At 37.3% G+C, this 27,713-nt stretch overlaps 2 protein-coding genes across 4 annotated transcripts in view; one reads left to right on the top strand and one right to left on the bottom strand.

The window, feature by feature from the left end:
• Positions 1 to 364: 364 nt before the first annotated feature.
• RAD51AP1 (RAD51 associated protein 1) lies at positions 365 to 22,737 on the bottom strand. Of its 3 annotated transcripts, none has more exons than XM_023202069.2 (10): positions 22,565 to 22,625; positions 19,567 to 19,616; positions 17,600 to 17,706; positions 15,403 to 15,453; positions 14,838 to 14,947; positions 12,601 to 12,687; positions 11,963 to 12,112; positions 7,695 to 7,859; positions 4,216 to 4,365; positions 365 to 1,491 (listed from the first exon to the last, which is right to left on the bottom strand). In XM_023202069.2, the coding sequence occupies exons 2-10, from the start codon at positions 19,567 to 19,569 to the stop codon at positions 1,355 to 1,357; spliced, it is 960 nt and encodes a 319-aa protein (XP_023057837.1). In that variant the 5' UTR covers positions 19,570 to 19,616; positions 22,565 to 22,625; the 3' UTR covers positions 365 to 1,354. The 3 variants fall into 3 exon arrangements, with proteins under 3 accessions (XP_023057837.1, XP_023057835.1, XP_023057836.1); XM_023202067.2 differs by having other exon boundaries at positions 368 to 1,491; positions 17,600 to 17,741; positions 22,565 to 22,689; XM_023202068.2 differs by lacking the exon at positions 15,403 to 15,453 and having other exon boundaries at positions 370 to 1,491; positions 17,600 to 17,741; positions 22,565 to 22,737.
• Positions 22,738 to 22,994: 257 nt separating this feature from the next.
• C10H12orf4 (chromosome 10 C12orf4 homolog) overlaps positions 22,995 to 27,713 on the top strand; it is a 50,399-nt gene continuing 45,680 nt past the window's right edge. Inside the window, exons 1-3 of the mRNA XM_023202066.1 lie at positions 22,995 to 23,111; positions 25,328 to 25,522; positions 27,412 to 27,557. Of these exons, the coding sequence (XP_023057834.1) occupies positions 25,345 to 25,522; positions 27,412 to 27,557 (324 nt within the window). The 5' untranslated portion in view covers positions 22,995 to 23,111; positions 25,328 to 25,344. The remainder of the gene's footprint in view (positions 23,112 to 25,327; positions 25,523 to 27,411; positions 27,558 to 27,713) is intronic.

Below are 27,713 nucleotides of genomic sequence, written 5' to 3'. Positions count from 1 at the left end.
TGCTTTCAGCCAGGCTGGTTTTAACATACTTTGAGGTAATTTTCAACCCCCCCGATAAATTATAAAGAACATGGCAAAAACAGGTTATTAAGCTGGTGCCAGATGACTAATCAATTATATCAGTACCCAATATAGAGTAGGCTCTTATGTTTATTGTTGATCTACACCAAGTAGAGAACCTCAATGCTATGTAACTGAAAAATATGTTTTTAAAAAGGGGACAGGTGGGGCAGGTTAGGAGGCTGGTATATGACACTATAAAAATATACATTGGATACAAAAAGTATATAACAGCAATAGACAAATGCTCACTTTAATCACAATTCTAAATTAATTATTTTCACATTAACATAGACATATCCATAAACCAAGAAAAACTGAGTTAAGACAACATTTAACAGTTAACATGATTTGAAAATGTTTTATTAAAAATTGATCAGAAGCTAGTTGAAATTCTCAATGTAAATATAAACTATTCATTACAATTGTTTTTCAAAGTAAATTCAGATCTAAGCTTCCTGAAAAGCTGTATTATCTAATATCATAATAGGGACGACTAAGTACCTGACAACTACTTTCTAAAGAACTTAACAAAAAGTGACTACTTGAATATTATATTTACAACAAAAAGGCTGACATTCTCTGCAGAGCTCTCATTTTATCATGCAATGTGGACAATCGGGAACAGGTGGATGAGGCGTATCCAGAAAAAGAGCATTTCAAAATACTTCCATTTTATTCAAGGTTTGGACAATTAAGATTTCATAAAATGTCTTTAAATTCTATTTTCTAGAGAATGACCATCTAAACAGGAGACACATGCCATAAAACTGCAATCATTTTAGTGTGTAAAATAATTCCGAGTTTGTACTATAAAAAGATTTGGCTAAAATACAAAATATCTTTGCAATAAAACTGATAATGTAGCTTAAGCAGCTTCTAAGATTTCAGAAATGTCTTCTGAGAGAAATGAGAATGCTTCCCTCTGCCAGACCAAACCGAACAGTTAAAGTCAAGGTGCTGTAAGCTAGACAAAGCTAGAAAGGCACATCACGTAACTAGAAAAGAACAGCATGGGATGTGGACTTCCTCTGTGTCGAACTGATAGAAAAACAGAATACACTCTTCACAAGGAAAGGCATGAGAAGATAATTCTTATAAACAAACTTCTCATTGAAGTCTTCAAGACTTTTACAGAGAATATAGAATCATAAAATGGCTAGAGGTCATTTATAGGACATGGTAATGGATTCCTTTATATTACAATACCTGCCTCAACTATAAACACAAATCAAATATGAACACTCTTGGAAAGCTGTGATTCTCTCAACCAAACATTCCTCTGGTACCACACTCAGCTGCTAGTGGCATTTGGATGCAAAGGTTTAACTCGTGCTAATCTGGACAAGCCAAGGCGGAGACTCTGATTTGGAGACTTCACAGACGCTACGGCCAGTGGGCTGCTGCTATTCCTGCTACCTCCAGAGGCCGCTGAAAGGAAACATATGATGTGATGCTGATCATGTCAGAAATCTCTTAACAAAGATTAATTTATAAAACAAGCAGCAAAAAAAAGGTAGTTAAGCATTATTCTGCTTTCCAGGGTCTATCAAGCAATAAACTAGATCAAAAGAATAGAATGTTCTAAAGAGTAGAAATAATGCAGTATTGCCTATTTCCAAACATCCCAGAAGTCAAGGTAATGACTCTAAAACCTCACCATGAAAGCTGAAAAAGGAAGGCTGGGAACAAATAACACTAGTTGTAAAGGCATTAAAAAAATGCATAAAATTATAATTTCTAAAGTAATAGAAAAAGCAAATGCATTTTTAAGGTCCTGCAATTTTTTTTTTTTTTTTTTTTTTTTTGAGACGGACTCTCGCTCTGTCGCCCAGGCTGGAGTGCAGTGGCTGGATCTCAGCTCACTGCAAGCTCTGCCTCCGGGGTTTACGCCATTCTCCTGCCTCAGCCTCCCGAGTAGCTGGGACTACAGGCGCCCGCCACCTCGCCCGGCTAGTTTTTTTGTATTTTTTTAGTAGAGACGGGGCTAGTTTTTTTGTATTTTTTTTAGTAGAGACGGGGTTTCACCGTGTAGACCAGGATGGTCTCGATGTCCTGACCTCGTGATCCGCCCGCCTAGGCCTCCCAAAGTGCTGGGATTACAGGCTTGAGCCACCGTGCCCGGCTGGTCCTGCAATTTTTACAAGTAGTCCTTGAAGAGTCTATTTTTTCAATTATTAAATACCTTTAAAAATAGTAAATGTTGTTTTTATTTATACTAGTTTCATTTATATTATTACCCTAATGTAGCAATTATTTCCATCTATTTCAAAATTATCCACATTAATGTTCACAGTTGATGATGATGTAGTTGCTCGCCATAAATTTAAAATAAATCATTATACCTGCTACCCTATAACTCAGACTATGCTGCTTTATTTTCTAGTTTGAGAGGTATAAAATAGTATTTTATCTTAATTTACATTTCCTTATTCACCAGTGAGACTGAAACTCTTCATATTTTCTAGTTGTATTAATAGTTCTTGAGGACACTGGTATATTTATGCCCCTGGCTAATTTTACTTTTGGGGTCTTGGTGGTCTTCTCCAGTTGTATAAGATAGGTAACACACTGGCAATCTGAGGGCCAAATCTAGCTCTCAGATATATTGTTTTGGTTCACATGGTGCTAAAAAAAAAAAAAAAAAAAAAAAAAAAAAAAAAAAAAAAGGCAACTTACAAAAATTAGCAGATTTCCTATTAAAATCTGGATTTCTGGCTTCTCTTGAAAATAACAATCAGATCTAGAAATACCAGGCCCATAATCTTGCATGGAAACAGTAAGATGGAGCTGAGCAGCAGCTGCTTCCTTCAAAAGGGTACCCGCTCCTGAGTCCAACAACACTGCTACTCACACAAGTCTACAGCAGGGGCCCGATTCACTCATTTACATCACTTGCCTGACTGTCACATGCTGATTTTATAAGCACTTTGTGCTTTAAAACATTAACTCTTTATCCATCATTCTACTGTTTCCTTGTATCTTTTTGATTATGCTACTTTTAAATTTCTATAGTCATATCATTTCTTTTAAATTTCCTTCATTGGGGAAGCACTAATTATTTTTAGAAATATAGTAAGTATTACTCTTTGAATGATATGACATCATTATTTCTGTAATTAATCTTCCCTCCTTTCCTTCTCCAAAAAGTTTTTAAGCCTTCATTAAAAATCTTAGAAGTTGTAAATTAGAATGGACTTTAAAGATTATATTTGTTCCCAGTATTTCATATGATGAAATGAAGACTCTGTAAATTAAGTAATAATGCAGCCTCACAGCTCAGGCCTAAATCTACGAATAGCAGTCAGCAGGGAAGTGAGCACTGTGGACCAATTAAGAGAGACCACTCAAAAAGAAAAACAGGCGTAGAATTGGAAAGGCTAGGGCAAAGAGAGGGGACACATGAGGAAAGACATACCAGGCAGAGGAGGATAAAGAGAGGCCCGGAGAGAGGAATACATACAACATGTTTGAGAGACAAAAAGTGTTTCTGTTTCACTGAAGTAGAGGGTTCACGTAGGTGGATGAGAGAAAGTAAAGACAGGACTGGTTAGGAAGGCAGCAACAATTTGGGCCTGGAATAGGGTTTTAGTAATGTCAAGAAGGGTGAAAGTCAAAGAATTCTTGAAGGATTCATGAGACTTGGCTATGGAGCAAAAGAAAACAAAGAGAAGTGAAATTTGATTTTTAAAAGCAAGAGGTTGAGTTTGCTAGGGCATTTGTTAAATGCTAGAATTGCTACGTATAGATCCCAAGGCTTCAGTCAGACTGTGGAGGTCAGCAGGTCCTGAGCAAAAGATTTGCTGCCAGAAATACATACATCAGGAATCTCAAATGTTTATACCATTTAGCATGGTAATTCTCCTACTAGAAATTTTATCCTAGGAAAATAATCAGTAATATGCTCAGAGATTTCTAAAATAAGGACATCTGTGCTTATTGCAATCTTATTTATAGCACTGAAAAAATCATAAACTTGGATGTCCAATCATAAGGAATGGCCAAATGATAAATATATGCAGCAACCAGAAACTTTGGTTTTGACGATTATGTGATAATATGGGGAAATGCTCACACATGGCCTTTGTAACTAGGAAACAAATTTACCAGTAATAATTTCCCAAGTTCTAACCCTTGATGATAAAAATGCCATACCTGGTGGGACCCATTTAGGTCTCTTGCTTTCAGCTGAAGGACTCCGTATTTGTAATGGTTTCCTAGTGGCATCTGAAGAAAGAGAAATCTTTTTTGGCGAGGACTGAGATTCTGATTTGACGGCAGCTGGAGCAGAGTCCATCGAAGTCACTTTTTTAAAAACATATGTAAAAAAAGTTTGTCATGCAGGAAGAAAAAGTAAGTCTAGCATGTATGTGTAAAAATTGTAAAGTTACATAATCATATAAAAAATAAACTTATTAATCAACAAACGTTTATTGAGAGCCTAAGAATAGCCATCTTTTATGAGCATTAATATGCCAGGTAGTGTGGTAGGCATATCACACACATTAAACTCTTTACAACAACCCCAATACAGATATTACTATCCCCACTCTCAGAGAAGGAAACAGAGACGTTAAGCAATCTGCCTGTAGTCTGACAGCTAGTAAGCATCTAAGCTTAGAAACCAGATTTTCCTCCAAAATCCCATCCTTGTAACCAACCATTACACAATAGTGTCTCATGAGTATGTGTGAGTGAGATTATGTGTCCGGCTCTAGCATTAGAAACAGTATCTTTCATGGCTCCTGCTCCCAAGGACTTTAAGGTCTAGTCACTAGACTCTAGTGGGAAGAACAGGAAAGTAAAGATGTGTAAAATGCGGTGTGGTAAGGGACATGGCAGACTCTAGAGGTATGCCAAGTAGGAAAGGAAACTACAGTCTGGGGGTATGTGTTTTGAAGTGAGAGGGAGGTGAGTGAGGATGGTCTGAACCAAATCAAGATTGAAGAGTAAAGGTGAATTGAAGGAAGCTTTCCAGGCAGAGGGAGTATGGTGTGCAAAGATGGAGGATGCACCAAGTTCCAGGACCAGCAGTGCTGACTGGTTCAGTATATGGCTGGAGCAGAAATCTCAAAGGTAGGAAAGGTGAGAGACAGACACAGGGTGTAGATCACTTATGAAGAGCTTTGCAGACCATGTAAAAGAGTCTGGCTAGTCACAATCATGCATACATTTTTCTCAGGAGTGATCTGTATTTTAAAAACATCTTTCTGGTGGTAGTGTAGGAGAAATAGGCCACTTAGAAGGTTATGGTAATCAGGTAAGAGGAAATGGGGGCCTACTAAGGTGGAGAATAGAAGGAAAACAGCACATTAGATATGTTTTGGCAAAAATAGGTGGGAGGCAGCAATGGAGATGAAGAAATAATCCATGACTTGCAAGTTCCTGTCATGGGCACACAATGTTTGATGGTGCCATTTAGCTAGAGAATGAACACAAGACTGGAAGTATGCTTTGGTTCTTATTTATTTTTTTTGGTGGTGGGAGGGAGGAGAGGTGGCATATAAGTTCACTTTCAGATAATGCTTGTTTTGAGATACCTAGGGGTATTCAAAGGCATAGAAACATGAACATTTTCACCATATACTCTTCCTAATGTTAACATCTGCATCCTCTAGATCAGCACTGTCTGATGGAACTTTCTGTGATTACAGAAATGTTCTATGTTTTGCGCTGTCCAATATGGTAGCCGCTAGCCATATATAGTTACTGTGCACTTGAAATGTGACTTGCAAAACTGAGGAACTTATTTTTAAATTTTACTTAATTTAATTAATTCAAATGTAATATAACCACACACGGCTAGAGGTTACCATATTGGACAGCACAGTTCTCAACATTTTTTCTACCAAGGGAAAATTATAACATGTGCTATACACAATTCTCAAAGTTTACCCAATACATTACTAGTAGGACTAAAAATATAATCCATTTTTCCTAACTCCTAATCCTATCACTTAATGATTAGATTTCACTTCTAATAGTATATATTAATCTCAGTTGTGAAGCAACTTGCTCTAAGGGGTAGAGAAAAGATTTTAAATGGTAAATTCCAACTTAGGAACTGAAATTTTATTTTTAGTTATTAGTGTGTCTTGTTGAAGAAGCATAAACATGTAAAGAAAATACAAAATATATTCATGGTGCTAATAACTTTTTCCCATTATAGCTTGTGGTAGGCAGAATACTGGCTCCTCAGATGTCGACATCCTCATTGCCAGAACATGTGAATATGTTACCTTACATGGCAAAGGGACTTTGCAGATGTAATGAAGTTAAGAATCTTAGATGGGGAAATCACACTGAATTATCTGGAGGGGCCCAGTGTAATCACACGGGTCCTTATAAGTAAATGTGAGGAGGAAGAGAGTCAGAGTCGAGTGACACGATTTGAGAAAGTCCCTGCCATTGCTCTCTGAAGGTGGAAGGGGCCACAAGCCAAGAAATGCACCCTCAAGGAGCTAGAAAAGGCGAGAATGTGGATTGTCTCCTAGAGCCTCCATAAAGGAGCACAGTTCTGCTGACCGCTTGATTTTAGGCCAGTGAGAACCACTTTGGACTTCTGATACTCAGAACTGTAAAATAACAAGTATGTGTTGTTTTAAGACAGACACTACATTTACGGTAATTTGTTGTAACAGTAATAGGAAACTAATATACTGTTTTAGCTCTAAAAGCCCTTGTATTTAAAATCTAATTTCTGGAACCCAGATGAAGTCATCAATTAAAAAAAAAAACACTCTAATTAAAAAATCTCATTAATTCAAAATGCAGGAGAGAGAAGCATATAACTCAATCAGCACTTAGTTCTCGTTTAATTCTCAGTAAGTACTCAGCAACAGGCTATTTAAGGTGACAGCAGTTCCTATGAATAAATAGAAAGACTAAATAATGGAACTTTTAATATCAATAGCATATATATTAAGTCAACCAACACATAAAAATGACTATCAAGAAATAAAACAAATTCAGTTAATAACAGTTATATTTTTGCAATAACCTATCATATACTGTGAACTCAAAAATATCCTCACTTCTTTTACACAAGAAACAGGTATTCCAAGTTCGAGTCATCATAAATTTTAAACGTTTTATCATAAAAGTAGTTTCTAATGGAATTTGTTTTGGGGAAGAAAACAAAAAAAAAGCCCTAGACATGTGGCCAAAGAGTTCTCAAACCAGACTAAGTAAAGCCCAAAAGCAAAAAATTAGAGTCATGCAAACTTCCTTGTTTTGCCTGGAGAAAATATGGTCCAAGATACAGCTTAGACTCTGAACGGACAGACATGGGTTCAAATTCTAGCCCTTCATCTAGTAGAGGTAAGATTTCCAACAAATCATTTAACCTCTCTGACACTCAGTTTTCCCTGTAGAATGCAGGTGACAACAGCTACCACAGAGGGCAGCCATGAGTACAAAGCAAGGCCATATACAGGAAGTGCTAGCATAGGCAGTGGAGTCAGCATTCTTGTCTGCTTTTCTCCCTTCCCCACCCCTACCTTCCTTTTACATATTTTAACGAGAAAGGGACATTAGGAAAATGTTAAAGAGAACAAAGGCAAAAATAAGAAAAATACAGCAAACAAACCACACACATTTCCTTTATAAAATTAAGTGTTTTGGACCAAGCTTACCCAAAGAATTACATTTGGATTTAGATTTCTTCTCTTTCTTTTCTACTGGGGATTTTACCTTCACTTCTTTCTTTTTAATTTCTTTAACTTTACTTTTTCTCATAGAGAAGTCTTCGTCATTATCCTCACTCTCACAAAAATCAGAATCATCCTCAGAATCTTCACCTAAAACAGAAGATTACATAGTTCATCTTTGCTCTAAAAAGTGAGGATTCTGTTGCCTTAACTTTATCCACAGCTTTGGCAGGCAGCAGATTCTTATGCACCTTTGTGCTGCACTGTTTCCAGTAGCAGAACACTGCAGTGGTTGACATTGTGGGTGCCTGGGTTTGAATCCTCGGACAGGTCACTAACTTCACTGAGGCTCAGTTTCCTCACCTAGAAAATGAGGATAACCATAAACCTCCATCAAAGGGTTGTTGCGTAAATTAAATGAGTTAACTTATATAATGCATTTAGAATAACATCTGGCATATACCGAGCAAAATATAATTGTTTGCTATTACCACCATCACTATAAATTTCCCATCAGTAATCTTTGCTTTCAAAAGAATTGTAGGATTTGACAATAGCTAGTCTTTCATAACAATGACATTTATGGTAACAGTGAGCCTTCCCTTAACCACATAAACTTCAACACTCTGGAACAGACCAAATGAGAATTGAAATAACCATACACAACAATCTTAGCAGCTAATCCTAGAGCTGATTTCATTTGGGACAAACCTGTATTTCTCAAAAATGCTTTTGTGCACTTCGTGGGAAAATATAAGCCAGTGATCTAATTTTGAAAGTGCTACAGCTGCTCTGGGAAAAAGCATGTCCTAACCTGATAGTTAAGCAATGATCTTTCTATTTTCTGAGGGGGTTAGGATCAGAAAACCATGCCTTGTAGATAAAATCTGAAAACTAATTGTAAATAGGGTTAGTCCTATATTCATATAAAACTTTTTTTACATTTTTAATATTATGAACCTGCTTATTGCAGAAAATGCTTAAATCAAAAAATGTACAAATAAAATGAAAAACAAACAGTACATGCTTATTGTAGAAAATATAGTTCATATAAAAATTTATTAAAGAAAATCTACTGTGTAATCTCACCACTCAGAGATAACCACTATTATCCCCACATACTAATATCTACCGATGTGAAATATTTTATGTAAAATAAAAATCACATAAAATTTTCAAACCTATACCACAGTAGACAGGAATAAACCACTACCCAGATTCAACAATTATCAACATTTTGCTCCATTTGTTTCATCTATCTCACTTTTCTTCTTCTCTTCCCTTTTTGTAATATATTAAAATAAAACCAAGGCATCACGTCATTACATTCCTACATACTTCAGAACGTATCTCTAAAAAACATGAGCATTTTGTTACACAACAATGCCATTATTACATCTAGCAATACCAACACTAGTTTCTTGGTATCATCTTCTATTCAGTCTATATTAATCTTGAGCAGTATCTTCTCCCTGTCCTCCCTTGTGTCTGACTTGCTGAAGCAGTTGAGTCAATTGTCCTGTAGAATGTCCAAAATTCTGGATTTGTCTGTTTTCTAGCTCATGGTGTCATTTAACTTAATCTTGCCTTTTTTTTTTTTTTTTTTTTTTTTTGAGATGGAGCCTCACTCTGTTGCCCAGGCTGGAGTGCAGTGGCACAATCCTGGCTCACTGCAACCTCCGCCTCCCAGGTTCAAGTGATTCTCCTGCCTCAGCCTCCCAAGTAGCTGGGATTACCGGCTCACAACACCATGCCCAGCTAATTTTTGTATTTTAGTAGAGAAGGAGTTTCACCATGTTGGCCAGGCTGGTCTCGAACTCCTGACCTCAACTGATCCGCCCACCTCGGCCTCCCAAAGTGCTGGGATTACAGGCATGAGTCACCGTGCCCAGCCATATTCTTGCATTTTATGTGAACTGGAATTCTGCTCTCAAGGCTTGATTGGATTCAGGCTCACTTTTTTTTGGGGGGCAAGGGGGAGGGCAAGAATATGCTTCATAGATATATTTTCTGTACTTCATATTATATCACATCAGAAATCATATAATGTGTGGTTGTCCCTCTCTTAGGTGGTTCAGGTGATGCCAGCCTGAATTCATCATTGTAAAGATCATTATCAACCGTCCATTGATGACCTTTACCTAAATCAACAATGTCGTTTATGGGCTGGGCACAGTGGTTCACCCCTGTAATCCCAACACTTTGGAAGGCCAAAGCAGGTGGATCACATGAGGTCAGGAGTTCGAGACCACCCTGGCCAACATGGTGAAACCCCATCTCTACTAAAAATGCAAAAATTAGTCAGGCATGGTGGCGCACACCTGTAATCCCAGCTACTTGGGAGGCTGAGACATGAGAATTGCTTGTATCTGGGAGGTGGAGGCTGCAGTCAGCTGAGATCGTGCCACTACACTCCTGCCTGGGCGACAGAGCGAGACTCCATCTCAAAAAACAAAACAAAACAAAAACAAAAGACAATTTATTATGATCTTCAAATTGCAATTTTCTTACTCTATCATTGTTCCCACACAAAATTTTAAAATAATCAACTCACAAATTCACATAATGGCTACTGTGCTATACAGAATTAGCCCAAAAAAGGCCAGCAGATCACATGAAGGCTGCTCTAAGTTTAGCCTGCAAATTCAAGTAATCCCAAGAGGCTCTCAGTTCAAAGAGGGCAAGTAATGGAGGAAGTTTCTCCAAACTTTCAGAATATATAATCTAGAACAAAACTTTCTGTATATCCAATAGCTCTGATACTGCTTGTGTTCAGTAACTTAGAAGTCTTAAGGATTCTCTTCTTGGCTTAAAAGGATAATTAGTAGGAGCTGGCTACATTTCTGTTTAACAAGCTTGTTCAGAAATGGGGTCCAACTAATCTTCGTCAGTCAACTGAGAAAGCAATTTATATAAAATTAGAGATGGGGAGTTGGAGTTCCCAAAATTCCAAGTTATTCGCATCCCACAGAGGAAAATCTGGAAGGCCCAAACCCTTCAGTTATGGATTTTGTTAGAGAAAAGACTTATCTTCTCTGCAATTTTCTCTTTTCTTTCCCTAATGAAGGTCACACATGGTCCTTTCTACTCTCATCCAGGGCAAGCAAATGCAGGCGCAAAACTGAAATGTCACTTTGGGGCTGCTTCTACTTCTTGGCTATTATGAATAATGCTGCTCTGAACACGGTATGCAAATATCTCTCTGAGATCTTGCTTTCAATCGTTTTGGATATATACTCAGAAGTGGATTGCTAGATCATACAGTATAGGTTGAGTATCCCTTATCTGAAGTGCTTGGGACCAGACGTGTTTCAGGGTTCAGATTTTTTTTGGATTTTGGAACATTGGCATTATAACCAGTTAGGCATTCCAATTCCAGAAATCCAAAATGCTCAAATGAGTATTTCCTTTGAGCATCACATTGGTGCTCAAAAATTGTCTTTGCATTTTCCTGTCTCCCAGGTTCTCCCAAAGTAAAATAAATGCAAAACAGTCTTTTTTCATGTATTTCGTTTGTTCCACAAGGACAGGAGCTGTTTATTTTGTTCACTGTTGTATCCCTAGTATCTAGAATATTGTGCACATAATAAGCATTCAAATATTAGTAGAATAGCTGATGATGAATAAATCTGTTATTTGTTGATAATATATCAAAATCTAAAATATGATATCTTGATTTGGCCTAAATTTATCAACTTATGAATTAAAATTTTTAATTAATATGTTATAATGTTCTGTCAAGGTCACTACACTTTCCATTTGCCCAATTTCTAAATGAGTCTAAAAACCATCACAATAAAATACAGATTTTATATCACTTCTGCCTCAGAATAATTCATGGATTTCTACTACCTACAGGAAAAAAAAGCCTACACTTCAAGTGGGTCTGAGACCCTCCACGATTAGTACCAGCCTCCCTCTAGAGCCTCTTCCATGTTCATCCCAGCAAGCCTCACTCCGAGACAAATAGAGCATTTGTCTATTCCACGGGTAACGCCTTTCTATCAGTCAGAAATGCTACTTTCCACCATTAGTTTGTTGAAACGCTACTCATTTTTCAAGGCATAGCTTAAAGGTTAACTCGTAGAAAAAGCTTTTACCCCAAATGCTATCACTGAATTGAACTGTTCTGCATGTCCCTGAAGTTTGCACACCCCAAAGGTTTAACACAGTGCTTTGCACAATTAATGGCTTCCGAGAACTTTTTTGACTAAATTCCCATAGAATTAATTTCGAAGTAGGATAAAACCTACCAGGTGCAAAGTCTGGTTCAGTGTCATTAGCACTATCACCATCACTGCCTTCCAGAAGAATCTTCCTCTGCTGTGCTGCAGCTTTAGATGCTGCTTTTCTTTTCCTTTGAACACCACCAACATCATCTTCCACAGTAATCTTATCCAGATCTTCAGGAGAGGCATAAAAATCAATGGAAAACTTTCTGTGACAGCTGATATTTCAAGAACTACAGAGCAGACTCTATTACAGCTATTGTTTAGATGTGCCCAGGTTCATCCCTCCCCTGCCTCTATTTACTAGCCCAGTCTATTTACATCAGTGCCCTGGGAACACCTCTAGTTTTGGGAATAAATCCAAGACCCAAACAGAGATAATCTTTCCCCCAAAATTTTCAAACTAGAATTGGGAATATGCAGCCCCTTTCTTCAAAGGTCAGTTGCTCCAACTAGAAGCCATGGGTAGTTATGAGCCTTCAGGGAAGAATGTGTGTCTGCAGTAAGACAGAATGAGACTAAAACACAAAGAAATAAAGGCCATGACATCAAGAGAGTCTTGACAAATTTAAAGAACTTGCTTCTAGCCACAATTTCAGCAATTTAAACAAAAGTCAGAAAAACAGCATTGTTGATGAAAAAAATTAATATAAAAAACTTACCTAAATAATCACTGGCTACACTGCAATTAGAGATATGAGGAGACTTATTCGTTGTTTCTATTTTACTACTGCCATGTTTTTCAATGCCTAAATATAAAGAATAAGAAAGAAAATTCAGATACATCTTAATCAAATAATGTCTAGAAATAGGAAAATTAGTATAAAATGTAACAGCATTTAGATATAGATAAATGATCCCAAACTCAAACTAGCACAATAATTTTATTCAGAGAGGGTAACATATGGTTAGAAGTCTGGGCTCTGAAATTTACCATACTTATGTTTAAATTCAGGCTGTACCATGTAAACTGGCTATATGACCATGGGCAAGTTGCTTATCCTAAGACTTAATTTCCTCATCTATAACGTGGAGATAAAAATAGTGTCTTGCCCAGTGGTATTACAGAAGACCAAACATGGATCTCACATGGGAATTGCTTATTATTGTGCCATGCACAGGAAATGGTCAATAAATTTTAACTATTAATTTTGTGTAGGCAAATCCACGTTTTTACTAACATAAGAATTCTCCAATCATTATAATAAGCTTAAGATGATCCAAAGCATTCTAAGAGGACTTTAAGACATAATAGTGGTACTATTAAATTCCAGTGCTACAAGGCGCATTATTTAATAAGAAGTCGTATAATATTAATACTTCTAAGGAAGTCCCCTTATACATTCTACAATGTCTTAAAAGAGAGAGATGAATTTCAGTGCCTCCATTTTAAATGTAATTTATGACAATTCTCTTTTGGTGTTTGATTGTTGGTTGCTAAAAGTCTTCCTAATCAAACTTTCGTTTCTTTTTTTTTTTTTTCCTCTTTTAGGAATTTAAAATTTTATTTTTGCTTTGTGATTGTGGGAAATATTTACATGGTTTGAAAGTCAAATTTACAAGAAAAAAGTATATTCAAAGAAGTGTAGCTTCTGTTACTTTCATTTCTTTTTAAAGAGGAGGCGGTCAGGTAAGGTGGCTCTCGCCTATAATCCCAGCACTTTGGGAGGCTGAGGCAGGAGGATTGCTTGAGGCTGGGAGTTTGAGGCCAGCATGAGCAACAAAGTGAGACCCCTCTTGATAAAATGAAAAATTACCCAGGCATGGCAGCACATGCCTGTAGTTCCAGCTACTCAGGAGGCTAAGGCAGGAGGATTGCTTGAGCCCAGAAGGTCAAGATTGTATTAAGCCATGATCAAGAAACTGTATTCTGGCCGGGCGTGTGGCTCATGCCTGTAATCCCTGCATTTTGGGAGGCCGAGGCGGGCGGATCACGAGGTCAGGAGATCGAGACCATACTGGCGAACATGGTGAAACCCCATCTCTACAGAAAATACAAAAAAAAAAAAAAATTAGCCAGGCGTGGTGGCAGGCGCCTGTAGTCCCAGCTTCTAGGGAGGCTGAGGCAGGAGAATCGCGTTAACCCGGGAGGCGGTGGAGCTTGCAGCGAGCCGAGATCGCGCCACTACACTCCAGCCTGGGCGACAGAACGAGACTCCGTCTCAAAAAAAAAAAAAAAAAGAAACTGTATTCCTGCCTGTGACAGAGCGAGACCCTGTCTCAAATAATTAAATAAGGAGGAGTACTCATTTAGAAAACAAAGAAAAAAAGCCCCGTGTATACCCCTAAATAAGATAATAAGCTAAAATATCCCCCCACATAAAAACTTTAAGCCAAAAAGCATTTTAGCAGCAGAGTATCTTTTTCAGGAATAATGATTTCTGCCCCTCTAGAATATTAATATATCAGCTGCTGCATAGTTGCCAGAAAAATCAAACGAGAAAATCAACAGAGAAATCCAGAAGCCATTCTTGTAAGTCTACTGAGCTTCCTAACCAAATTAATACCTTTGACCTTTGTAAGAAATAAAAATTACCATAATTAGGGCATGTACAACTGATCTGGAAAAAAAGGAGATGGACTGTTAGGACTGTACAGATCAATCCATTTGATGAAGAAATTAAATGTTCACTGCACAACAACATGCAGTGTGAACAATGAGGCTCACAGTCCACGCCCTCAAGCTTGCTCTGGGTATGAAGCAGAGATGTGTATCTGTTTGTATGAGATTTAGGCAGCTGAATTAAGAACTAAATCCAATTGTATCCTCTGCAAATGGGTCTATTTACAGTGCAAAGTATTCACATTTTACTCTTTCCTCTATGAAGGCCCACCCAAAGAAATAGTTACAAAAGCATTAAGAAGGTTTTAAAGCTAAATATACAGAAAATAAAGTTACTTTTATCTTGAGACTTCTGCACATTAGTGGTGACTGTTGGAAGTTCCTTCACTGATAAAGCTAGTGCAACTTCTAAGTCTCTCTGGTAGAGCTTGTCATCTAAAGCCATCCTAAAATAGATACACAAGTAATAATGAGTTCTTCAAAATATCAGTCGCAACTAAAGAGCAAAGTTTGAGATTTCCCTAAATTACTATCCAAGAGTTGCTAACCTCACAAAAATGTTTTTAAATAATCATCATCATTAATAGATCTTTGATGATAAGAGTCCTAAAATGTCACAGTATCACATTATATACAGAATAAGAGGTTTGAAATAGGAGGAGCATGTGCCTCTTTGCAATGACTGTTGTGTCACCTACCAGCTGTGTCCCGGTGGGAAACACCTACTCAACCCAAAACAGACTTGGTTCAAACATCACTTCCACTGAAAACTCTTCCTTGACCTCACGCACTCCCCTTTAGCAGATATTATAGCCCTTACATTAAATTAAAATTATTATCATTTTTTTTACATCTATTCTTCCCAATCCAGACTTTGACAAATATTTTACCAAGCACTTACTTTGTACAAAGCACTGCACTAGCTGGAATACTAAAAGTACCTTCAGGGAGTCTGCAATTAAAGGAGGAGGGTGGGGAAATAAGACAGGCTGATAATTATACTATAAAAGGCAGATCATAAAGTCCTATTCAAGTTGGTCAAAAGTGCTATGGAGTGTAAGAGGAAAACAACATCAAAGAAAGATAAGGAAAAGTTACATAAAAGAAGCAGCACTGAGACGTACCTTAAAGAATTTATTTTTTTAGAGTAACAGTTTTCTTAAGATGTAATTCACAGATCATAAAGTTTACCTTTTAAAGTAAACCATTCAGCAGTTTTTAGTACATTCGCAGAGTTGTAAAACTACCATCACTACCTAATTTCAGAACATCTTTACTACCCCAAAAAGAAACACCATACCCATGAGCACTCCCTTCTTGTTTACCTCTCTCCCAGCTCCTAGCAGCCGTGAATCTACTTTCTGTTTCTCTGGATTTGCCTATTCTGGACATTTTGTGCAAATGAAATCGTATAATATGTGACCTGTATATCTGGCTTCTTTCACTCAGAACGATGTTTTCAAGGTTCATCCATATTACAGTATATATCAGTTATCAGTAGTCATTTCTTTCTATAGCGGAAAAATATTCCATTTTGTGGATACCACATTTCACTTATCCATTCATTAGCAGATAGACATTTATATCGCCTCCATTTTTTTTTAGCTATTATGAATAATGTTGTTATGAACATTCATGTACGAGTTGTGTGGGCATATGTTTGCATCTCTCTTGGATACATACATAGCAACTGCTTTTGAGGAACTGCTAAACCATTTTCCAATTTGGCTGTACTATTTTACTTTCCCAGCAGCAATATAGGAGGGTTCAAATTTCTCCACATCCTTGTCTTTTTTATTAAGTCATCTAGTGGATGTGAAGTATTATCTCATTTTGATTTTGATTTGCATTGCCCTCACAGCTAATGATGCTGAGCATCATTTCATGTGTTTATTGGTTATTTGTGTATCTTCTCTGGACAAAGTCTATTCAAATCTTTTGCACATTTTAAATTGTGTGGTTAGTCTTTTTACTGTTGAGTTTTACGAGTTCTGTGTATACTCTGGATACAGTCCCTTATCAGTTATCTGATTTACAAATATTTTCTCCCATGTGTGGGTTCCTTTTTCAATATAGTTAAAATGTAATACAAGAAACTCACAAACAAAAACCAAAAAAAAAAAAAAAAAAAAAGAGCATGACATAAGTTTCTCCATGCTAACTTTTCAGAGAAACTTGTAGCAGTAAAACATTATGTATGCCATGTTCCATTTGTTAATATTCCTCTTCCATTCATCTCTTCTCCATACTGCAAGTTTTGGGTCTCTAAGGACTTCCTTCACTCCTTTCTTCCTCTTGGTACTATCTAATGGAATTCCATGGTTAGTCTAGAAACTATGGGAACTTATCACTGCTGGATAAATCTTAACAATATGGGGAGAAGACATCTTTTTCTGCCAAAAAATACATGGTTTTATATTTTAAAGACTGTCCTCACATTAAGTCATCTTATGTCTTAATCATCTTAAGTCATCTAATGTCATTTTTAGCAAAGTAGTATGATTTGAGGACTTCAGAGGCAAGTGCTGGGTTCTGTCCAAACCAGTCATAACTTCTAAATTCCACAATCGTTACTGTTTTAATATTTAATGATATTTCCTTATATGTTTGTGAATTTCTTTTTTTTTTTTTTTTTTTTAGAGACAGAGTCTCACTCTGTTGCCCAGGCTGGAGTGCAGTGCCACGATCTCTGCTCACTGCAAGCTCCGCCTCCTGGGTTCACACCATTCTCCTGCCTCAGCCTCCTGAGTAGCTGGGACCACAGGCGCTATTATTACAATTTTTTTGTATTTTTTAGTAGAGACGGGGTTTCACCATGTTAGCCAGGATGGTCTCGATCTCCTCACCTCGTGATCCGCCTGCCTCAGCCTCCCAAAGTGCTGGCATTACAGGAATGAGCCACCACGCCCGGCCGACTGTGAATTTCTTTAAGTCAGAAAGCCAGAAAAAAATAGTACGTCCTGTTTTCTGACATGCACCTAGTAAAATAAGACCTATGACTCTGCTCAAGTTCTAATTTAAACCAAGGGTTTGAATCTGTGTCTCTTTAAAATTAACACATCTAATGTCATATATTTACTGCATGTCTTACCTCTCACCTTTTTTTAGGGGTTTTCTCTTGTACTGGGATTTCTTCTTTCTGGAGATTGCTCAAGGTAGGTTTTGGTTTATCTTGTTTTAACTCCTTTGGTGTTGTTCTGGATTTCTTGTTTAAAGGTATAGTTACAGAAACAAAATCATCTATTCATGTGTGAATTAAAACCAAAAGAAAAAGATTATTTTCTTAGTAAATGAAAATCATTACAATGTGTGTTCAAGTTTTTATAGGCTAGGCAAATTGTTTAATTTCCACAATTTAAAAATCATTGTTAGTATTTTGTTTATCTTTATTCTCATTCATCTATTTCGACTTTTGTTTTTGTGCTCTTTATATTTAAAAATATCAGTCTATCAAAAACCAATTCACTAAAAACTGCAAAAGCAATTAAGACAGCATATAAATGTCAAAGACAAAATGATTAAAAACCTGTAAAACCATTAGAAAAATTGTAGAATTTAATCACATTGAAAAGTGGAAATAAATTATTTTTATTGGAACTTCACAATGTAGCCAAATAATCTTTTTTCAAAGCCCATTACCTGGGCCAGGCACAGTGGGAGGCCAAGCACTTTGGGAGGCCAAGGCAGGCAGATTACCTAAAGTCACAAGTTCAAGACCAGCCTGGCCAACACAGTGAAACTCTGTCTCTACTAAAAAATACAAAAATTAGCTGGGCTTGGTGGTGGACGCCTGTAATCCCACCTACTCAGGAGGCTGAGGCGGAAAAATCACTTGAACCTGGGAGGCAGAGGTTGCGGTGAGCTGAGATCACACCGTTGCACTCTAGCCTAGGTGCAAGAGGGAGACTCCATCTCAAAAAGAGAAAAAAAAAAAGTCCATCACCTATTCCTAGTACATTAACCATGCTAGAGAAAATAAGAAGCATTATGGGAGAAGAAAAAGAGGCTCCTGTTTGAGGATTTTTACAATAGTAGTATTTTCTCTTTCCATTACCATAATGATCTTCCTATGATCCTACCAAAGTAACTTCTTATTTTCTGGCAAAAGGATATTCTTTTCCAGTCCATTACTGTTTCTTACAGGTTTTTCTGTCTTACCAATCCTCAGAACTGTTGTAGTTCTACTCTTGACTGTCAGCGTAAAACTACTACTGTGGCTTTTCAACATGTATACAACACATATATGCACACCTTCAGGGTCTATGTAGTCTTAATCACATACTCACCAAGCACTAATACTCGTTGTCTCTTATATGCTTTCTCATGTAAACATAAGTTAATTTATGACTCCTCCCACCTACTGCCACCCCCCACCTACTACACACCTGACAATTTATAAGTATCTGGTGATAGACTGACGACAGTAAAAAAAAAAAAAAATCTAGATGTTATATTCTATACTCTTTTTCCCAAGTGGTAGATACAGTTAAGGCTGTGCTCAAGGCAAAAACAGACTCCTTCAAACCGAAGACTTACTAAACATTTAACTTACAGAAAACTCTAGTGGTCTGAGAAAGAAGTATTAAATCCACTTCAACGTATAACATAGTGCAATGTTCCTCAAACTCTTCAATCATAGCAGAGTCAAGTAACCATATGACTAATGCTTAAAAGGCATAACATAAGCCTAACCTTTCTTCAAGGTCGTGTTTTACACTACAATTAACAGGGATTTTATATAATATTCTGTAACATCTTCGTATCTCAAAAAGACAGTGTTTTCCTTCTGCGGGGATGGGATAGGAAACAAACCTCTATGTGACAACTATGGACTTAGAGTAGTTTAGATCTAAAGAGACTTTTCACCTGGGCCTGTTCATTTATCACCTACTAACATAATTTTTATCAGTATAATTATCAGCATAATTATCCCAAATGATTAGAAAACTATCTTTCGAAACCTACTTCATTTGGGCAGTGTAGTCAGTATTTGAGCTATACATGCCATATAAATTCTGAGGAAATGAGTTTCCAAATCGTTAGAGCAAAAATAAGCTTTACTTACCATCACTGTCAGAGTGGTCAAACTGTGAATAATTGACTGGTTTCTTATGTCTATGATCAAAACAGAATTTTTTCATTAACACAAATGTCAATTTCTCACCTCTATTACTTAAGGCTATTAATGAATATTATTTATTTATTTAATATTTATTTTAATATTATTCATTTATTAATAATGAATAAATAAGTGAAATAAATAAAAATGTGTCAAATAAATGAAATGTGTTTGAATGAATGAAAATGTGTTTTGGTTCTCGTAAGAACATTTAAATCTAAAACATGATTTGCATTTTACTGTAGGGACTTATCATTAGCTAAAAGAATTACAACTATACCTGATATACCTGGGTATTGCTGGTTTTTCAATTATATGATACAGGAAAAAAATTCAGATAACTTACAAAGAATAATCTATATAATTAACATTTATAATTTCTATACTGTTTAATTGCTGTTGGGCATCTGTAAGTTCCCATTGTATGTATTCTTCTGTTTTGTGTGTGCATTCTATCTTCCCTACTAGATTATAAATTTCTTGACACTAAAAGCTACTTTCTTTTTTTTCAGTCTCTCCACAATACCAAATAATGTTTTTATGCAACGGACACCTAAAAATGGTGAGTGACCTTGTTTTCGCCACCTGAGATGAATCTTTATACAGGCTGAGTATCCCTTATCTGAAATGCTTGGAACTAGAAAAGTTTTGAATTTTGGATTTTTTCAGATTTTGGAATACTTGTATTATATACTTACCAGCTGAGCATCCCAAATCTGAAAATCTAAAATCTAAAGTGCTCCAATGAACATCTCCTTTGAGTGTTGTAGGTACTGCAAAAGCTTCAAATTTTGGAGCATTTCAAATTTGGGATGTGCTCAGCCTGTACTACTTCAGACGGCATTAGAAGAAAATGATATTCAAAGTAAAAAAAAAAATTGTTTTCCTCCCTCCTCTAGGCACTAAATGTTTTTCTAGTTTTTATTTCTATATTTTGACAAATGGCCAAATGTGAATAACCTAATTTGTCAGCTGGTTGTTCTTTCAAGTAAAAATAATGTTCTATGAAAAAGAGGTAAGCTCAGCTCACAGCTCAGACAATCTCACAAGGCTTTTCCGTAACTATCACACATCAGTATGTAGAAGTGCTTTATGTGTACTTCCCATTTCCTCACACAAAATATTAAAAAGTGCACTCATATTACTCTCTTACTCTTCAGAGTTAAAGAAGTTAGAGCTGAATAAAATGTGAAAACTCCTTTAGAAATTCTGAACTTGAATAACAGTGAAATAAAATCAATAGCCTATTTTTAAAAAGGAAACTTAAGGGTTAAGCTATGATGAATATAATAATTTCCACTACTTCATCAAGCATATCCTCAACTGAAATTAATTTTTTTTTTTTTTACTCTTGAGAGTATGGCAGTAAACAATGCAAAGACTAGTAGTACAATTTAGTGCCATTGCCTTAATTGTTCTGAGGAGCCAGCAGTTTTATCGTCACTGCAGTGCAAATGACAAAGCAGCGAAAAAGGCAAATCATGTCTTAGCATTGTTATTAAAAGAGTTTTGACCTCAGAGACCTCTAGAGAAGTTTCCAGGGACCCCCAGAGATCTGCAGACCATACTCTAACAACTGTTCCATACAAAGGGATTATGACTTCACTGCCTGGATGCTTAAAACCCATTTCAAATTCAGCATGTTCGAAACAGAAATCTTGATCCCTCACACCTCCTGACCTTCCTTTTCCTAGTCTTCCCTATCTTAATACAACGATCATCCATTCTGTAGCTCAGACCAAAACTATTGTGGAGACATCTCTGATTCTTTCTTTCCTTTACCTGTACATCTACTTCATCAGCAAGTTCTGTCTGCAGTGCCTCCGAAATACATCCCAAATTCATCTGTTCCATTCCATGCCCAGCGATAATAGCCTATCCCAAATCACTCTCCAATGATATAATAGTCTGATTTCCCTGCTCCCATTCTGGTCACCCCGTCCATCATTTATTCTCCCCCAGCAGCCAGTGACCTTTATAAAAGCAAACTTAGATTTCTCTCCCCTACTTAAAACCCTCCACTGACTTCCCATTGACTTAAAATAAAACCTAAACTCCTTTCTAAGACTTACAAGACCCTGTCTGTTCTGGCACCTGCCTATTTCTCTGGCCTAATCCCCTACGATTCTCCCCACTGTTTGTTAATCCTACAGCTTTAGACTGTCCCTAAAATATGGTCAAGTATGGGGCCTTGGCTCCTATTTCCTCTACCCTGATTCATGACTCAGTGCACGTAATATCGCCCCAAAGTCACATACTAACTACTATATTTAAAGTAGTGCTTTCCTCCTTCGCACTCTATCATATTTCGAGGCTTATTTTTGGCCCCCTAACCTCACCTCCCACTAGAATGTAACCTCCAGCACCTCCTACATTAAAGAAGTGAATCTATTCAATAATTTTACTAAATGAATGGCTAACCGTAGGCTTCCATGGCACTCAACTGTGTAAATAGAAGAATCGTTTCTAAATACCATAATGGAAAGCACAGAGGATCTGGAGTGAGATGCTTAGGTTTGAGTATTGCCCTGTCACTTACTGGGCTGTATGACTCAGGTAACTTACCCTTTATACGCAGAAATGTTAAATGAATAAAACAGGAATGCTTACTCTTTCTATATCCAATAACTACAGTGATGAACAAATAAAATAACACATAATGGGCGCTCGGTGAAATGTAAAGCTCTGTTCAAGCGCTAACATAACAAGGTCTTGGTAAAAGAAACGGCAACGGCTGTGAAGGGAGGCAAAGAGAAGGGAAAAGCTACGATGCTAGGATACTTCTGAGCAACGGGTGGCTCTCACTGGAGACTGGGTTCTCGATAACCGTGCATTCTAACCCCATCATCGCTGCCCTCCGGTCTTACTCGATCCTTTCCCCTTAGTCGAATGTCTTTCCCCTTAGTTTTCTTCCCACCCCCGCCGAATGTCAGGAACTACGCACCTCACAGGCCGCACCATGGTCCCTTTCAAGGCTTGATATTTACAGTTCTCAAATTCTCGTCGGCTTCAGCGGCGGTTTCAATTCGCGCCCAAAATCAGACTTCGGCGCCCTCCGCCCCCTTGTTACCAGTCGTCCAATCATTACAGCCATGCTTGCGGCGGCGCACGCGCTGTGGGGATAGCGAATTTGCTCCCGCCCTTCCTAAGGCACCACCTTTCCGTATCCGGTCCAGCAGAGCCGAGTTTGTGCTTTGTCTCTGCACTTTCGTCACAAGGGCGGGTTTGCGCTGTCTCTGAAATACAGAATAACAGTAGAAATACACCTTATTGCCCTTTTCAAATGGTTAAATTGAAACGGGTTGGGAGATGGGGCACTTGGACTGAGAAATTTTCTACAAGATGTCAGGAAATAGAAATGGTTGTGGCGAATCTGCCGTCGCGGATCCGCGGGCTGGAAAGTATAAGTGGGCAAGTCAGCTGGTTTCCCAGTGCAGGACGCGCTGACAGCTCGAGTGAGCGGACTGCTCAGGACTTCGGAACTAGGCGAGGTGAGCCCAGAACCGGGTGGGGACGCCCTTTCAGACTGACGCCCGTTGCAGAGGGATTAGTCCCCTCACCCAGTTGAAGTTTGTCAGTTCGACTGTCTGCCTTCCTTTTGCCTAATGTGAGCCTCAGAGCCTCCGCTCTGTTGGCTGTGTGTGTTCGGTCCAGCCCTCCTCCCTTCCCATTTTCTTATGGGAAACTTTCCTGGGTCACGGTTGCTAAAACTGAGCCAAGGCTTCAGGATAGACCATTAGTCTAAAAAAAGAGTGAGGGGAGAAAGAACTAAAGCTACCAGTTTCTTGAAACACAAATCTGAATGTTGAACCAGAGCTTTTGTGTCTGCCTTCTTTTTTTTTTTTTTTTTTCTCAGCATTCCTGATTCATCCATTTTTTTTGCATTTATTAGCGGTTGGTTCTTTTTTATTGCCGTGTAGTATTTATCTCATAAAATAAACAAGTTTACTATTCTACTAATACACATTTTGGTTGTTTCCAGTTTGGGGCTATTATAAATAAAACTTGTATGGGCATTCTTCCCTGTGTACTTCGGCGAACATATGCGTGTGTGTGTATTTGGATATATACTTAGGAGTGAAATTTCTACATCATAGAATAGACCTTTATGTAGTTTCGGTAGTTTTCTAACATTATAAAAATGTTTATTGCTTTACGTTTAATGTTAATTCTTCCTTAGTAAAACAAATACCCTATTTGCATTATGGTGAAATAGACGGAGATTTTTGTGTGTAGCCTACATACAGATTTGAAAATATAGTCTGGATAATTCAGCTTATCAGCCCCGCCCCCCCACCACACGTACAAAAGTCCTTTGAGTTTTTTTTTTTATATTTCAGGTGATATCTTTTTAACGAACCCTATGAATAATTGCTTGTTCTTTATTTTTCCCGTGAGCACCATGAAATGAAAACGCCACACAATCCAACAATTATTTATTAGTTTTTGCCATTCCCAACATCCTGCTTAATACATGGAATACAAGACAGTATTCCTCCCACTTCAAGAAGACTATTTTCTAGCAAGAGTAAGAAATAGAGCGTGGTAAGTGTCATGATTCAAATAAGTCCAGGCTAATATGAGAGACTGTCGGGACCCAGTCCAGTTTTAGGGAGTTGAATAAGTCTTCCTAGAGGCTAAACTGAGACCTGAAGAATTAGCAATTGTTATCCAGCGAAATTAAAATCAGTAAGAGTGCTCTAGGCCAAGGAAAAGGCATTCAAAAAGATTCGGCGTGGAAAGAGAAGTTTGGTATTGACAGAAGTTCAGAATGGCTGGAAAATAAAATTTGTGAATTTGTGTGTTAGGAAGGAGAGGTGCAGTTTCTGAGAAAAGAGTGGAAATATAAGCAGGGGTGTTATAAACTGGGATAAGGAGTTTACATTTTATCCCAAGAGCAATGGAATGTCACAGAAAGTTTTTAAACGGATGAACAACATGATCAGATAAGTATATTCCTTTTTTTTTTAAAAGAAAGGTTACTATAACTTCAGTGTAGAAAATAATGTGAGAACTGATTTGATGGGAGAAAGCCTAGCCATAGGAAGTCTAGTTACAAGGCTAATGAATAAATAAATCTTTAATTGATGTTGATTCTTACTTCCTTTAACTAGATTTTCTTCTTTCTTAGTAGTGTCTAGTTTGCCTTTGGGGTGTGGGCCAGAAGTGGAGGTCCTGTACTTTCTATTTTCTGTGTATCTTCTTCCCACATGGAAATCTTTCTAACACTTTCTTACTTCCCTTCCCCCAGTCGGATCTCATGACCACAACCTCTACGTTCTCCAGAATCACTGCTTGGTCCCTGATTTGCTTCTTTGACTTTCTTTTTACCAGCGGTTTCATAAACTTTGTATTTCCCCACCCATGAACTCTCCCTAAGAATTATCTCTGCCCTTCTCTCCATGGCCCTTCCCTATTATTGAGAACCCTGCCTTGGAATATAAAGTACTTTATGGCCATAATTTTTTTTTCTTAAATCAAGTTTAAAACAAAGTGTTTTTTTATTTGTTTTTTTTTTTAAGAAGCACTTTGTTTTCTCCATGGAAGTACAGGGATAAACACTTGGAAAAAACTAGAATAATTGGCTTAGAGTCACACATATAAAATCGCTTGAATGGTGGAATGTTTTCTTAGAAGTAGGACAGCAATAATGAAACATAATTTCTTTATGGACTTATAACCTTCTGCTTTTTTGTTAATTCTTTAGAAATCCTGTCAAAGAATATGAAGAAAAACAGAGAAAGATTCTGCCATAGAGAGAGAGAATTTGTATATAAATTTAAAGTAGGAAGTCAGTGCTTAGAACTGAGAGTGCCACTCAGATTTCCTGTTCAAGAGAATGCCAGTCATTTACATGGACGTCTGATGCTGCTGCACAGTTTACCGTGCTTTATAGAAAAAGGTGAGGACTGATTTTTTTTTTTAAAGTAACATCGCTTTATTAGTTTCAATAGTCTGTCATTAGAAGTTTCATATTAGAAAGCATAAACCTAAGAAGCTTTGGAAAGAGCCATAAAATAGGAACTGATTCCAAGAATAAAAGCATTTCCCCAGAGCTTTATTAAGTGTTTTTTTTTTCTATAAGTGGTAGTTGTTTATAAAGTATAAAAAGTGGATTTTATAATGAAAAATTTGCTACCAAGTTTGGAATTAAAGGAGCTCTTCTGAATTTAGTTAGGTGACGTTATAAGGCAGTTTAGCTATCACTAATTGTGATAATAGCATTATAGTGCTAAATTGGTAGCCCTTTTAATAATCTGGTTATTAATTTCTGAGATGCCATAGAACAGAAAGTGTACTAATTTTTGAAGTCTTTGCTTACCTAAATTAGTTTTATAAAGTTATATGTATTAAACCATTTTTAAAGGTCTGTGTTCTATCTCACAGTCTAGGAAAAATTTAAAATTCAGAATATGTTAGATCGTAGGTTAGAGTTATAAGAGAATCTAGACACTTTATAGCCCAATCACATCATGCAAACAAGGAAACTGGGACATAAAGAGGTTAAATTATTTACCCAAGACAGTGGTTGTTGAAATACGGTTTCTAATCATTTAGCAGCAACAGCATCACCTGAGAGCTTGGTAGACATGCAAATTCTCGGGCTCCATCCCATTCCTGCTGAATCAGAAACTGGGGTAGCATGCGGCAGTCTGTTTAACTAAGGCCTCCAGGGGATTCTAATCACACTTAAGATTGTGAACCACTGTGTAAAGTCGCAAACATAGTGATAATGAGAGAGCCAGAGCCAGGACACAGGTGTCCTAACTTCTCTCACAGTGCTCTTCCATTATGTCCTCAGCTCAAATCAGCTGAGGTAGATTTACATCAGCTGGCGAGCATGTGGGCCAAACCTTACACTGAGGTAAGAAAATAGCTCAGATCATAAATTTCAGGGATATTCTGGATTTGGGTGAAAATTTGTAAAATGCTATGGTAATCCTGAAATAGTTATAAGATCCTTTTTCTCCACATACCAATATTCTCTAACAAATATGTTGCTGCTTCTGTGCTTCCTGTATCAGGGTGAGCGCGTAAGACAAAAAGACATCTCTTTCAAAGGATGTTACAATGTACCCTTTAAAGTTACATGGAAAACTCTTTTTAATCTAAATACAGTAATGTTCAGACCCTCAAAATCTGTAGCATTTCTTTATGTCCTCATACCCCTGTGGCTTCAAACTGAAATATCAGGCTTAAGAAAGTAACATTACTTTATTAGTATACATAATTAGGAATACGTAAGAGTTTAGACTTTTGACCTTTCTCTATGCAACAGCCTGTCATAGTAAAGGAAAATAATCATGAAATTAGTTAAATGATCCCCTAAGCTGATTTCATTTTAGTTGGAGATTCTATTAAGAGTATCAGCTTGATAAAATAAAATTTCATGTCCAGGCAAGGTGGCTCGCACCTGTAATCCCAGCACTTTGGGAGGCTAAGGCAAGTGGATCACTTGAGCTCAAGAGTTTGAGACCAGCCTGGGCAACATGGTGAGACCCATCTCTACCAAAAATATAAAAGTTAGCCATGCATGGTGGCATGCACCTGTGGTCCCAGCTACTCGGGAGGCTGAGGTGAGAGGATCACTAGAGTCCAGGAACTCAGGGCTGCAGTGAGCTGTGATCATGCCACTGTACTCTGGCCTGTGTAACAGAGAGAGAACCCATCTCTAAATAAATCAATAAAAATTTAAAAATAAGATTTCATGTTGGAATTCTCAGCCAGGTAAAATGTTCCCTATTTATACCTGGATTTTGCTGATGATGGTGTTTGATGTCCCTGTAACAGACTTAAAAGAAGCTCTGACTCAATTTATAGAAGAAGAATCCCTCAGAGATTATGATAGAGATGCTGAAGCATCCCTGGAAGCTGTGAAATCAGCTGAGGTAGATTTACATCAGCTGGCGAGTACGTGGGCCAAAGCTTACGCTGAGGTAAGAAAATAGGTCAGATCGTAAATTTCAGGGATATTCTGGATTTGGGTGAAAATTTGTAAAATGCTATGGTAATCCTGAAATAGTTATAAGATCCTTTTTCTCCACATACCAATATTCTTTAACAAATATGTTGCTGCTTCTGTGCTTCCTGTA

The sequence above is a fragment of the Piliocolobus tephrosceles genome, chromosome 10 (assembly GCF_002776525.5).
Source record: "Piliocolobus tephrosceles isolate RC106 chromosome 10, ASM277652v3, whole genome shotgun sequence".
Lineage (NCBI taxonomy): Eukaryota > Metazoa > Chordata > Mammalia > Primates > Cercopithecidae > Piliocolobus > Piliocolobus tephrosceles.
Note: the sequence above shows the minus strand (reverse complement) of the source record. Positions and strands in the feature narration are given on the sequence as shown.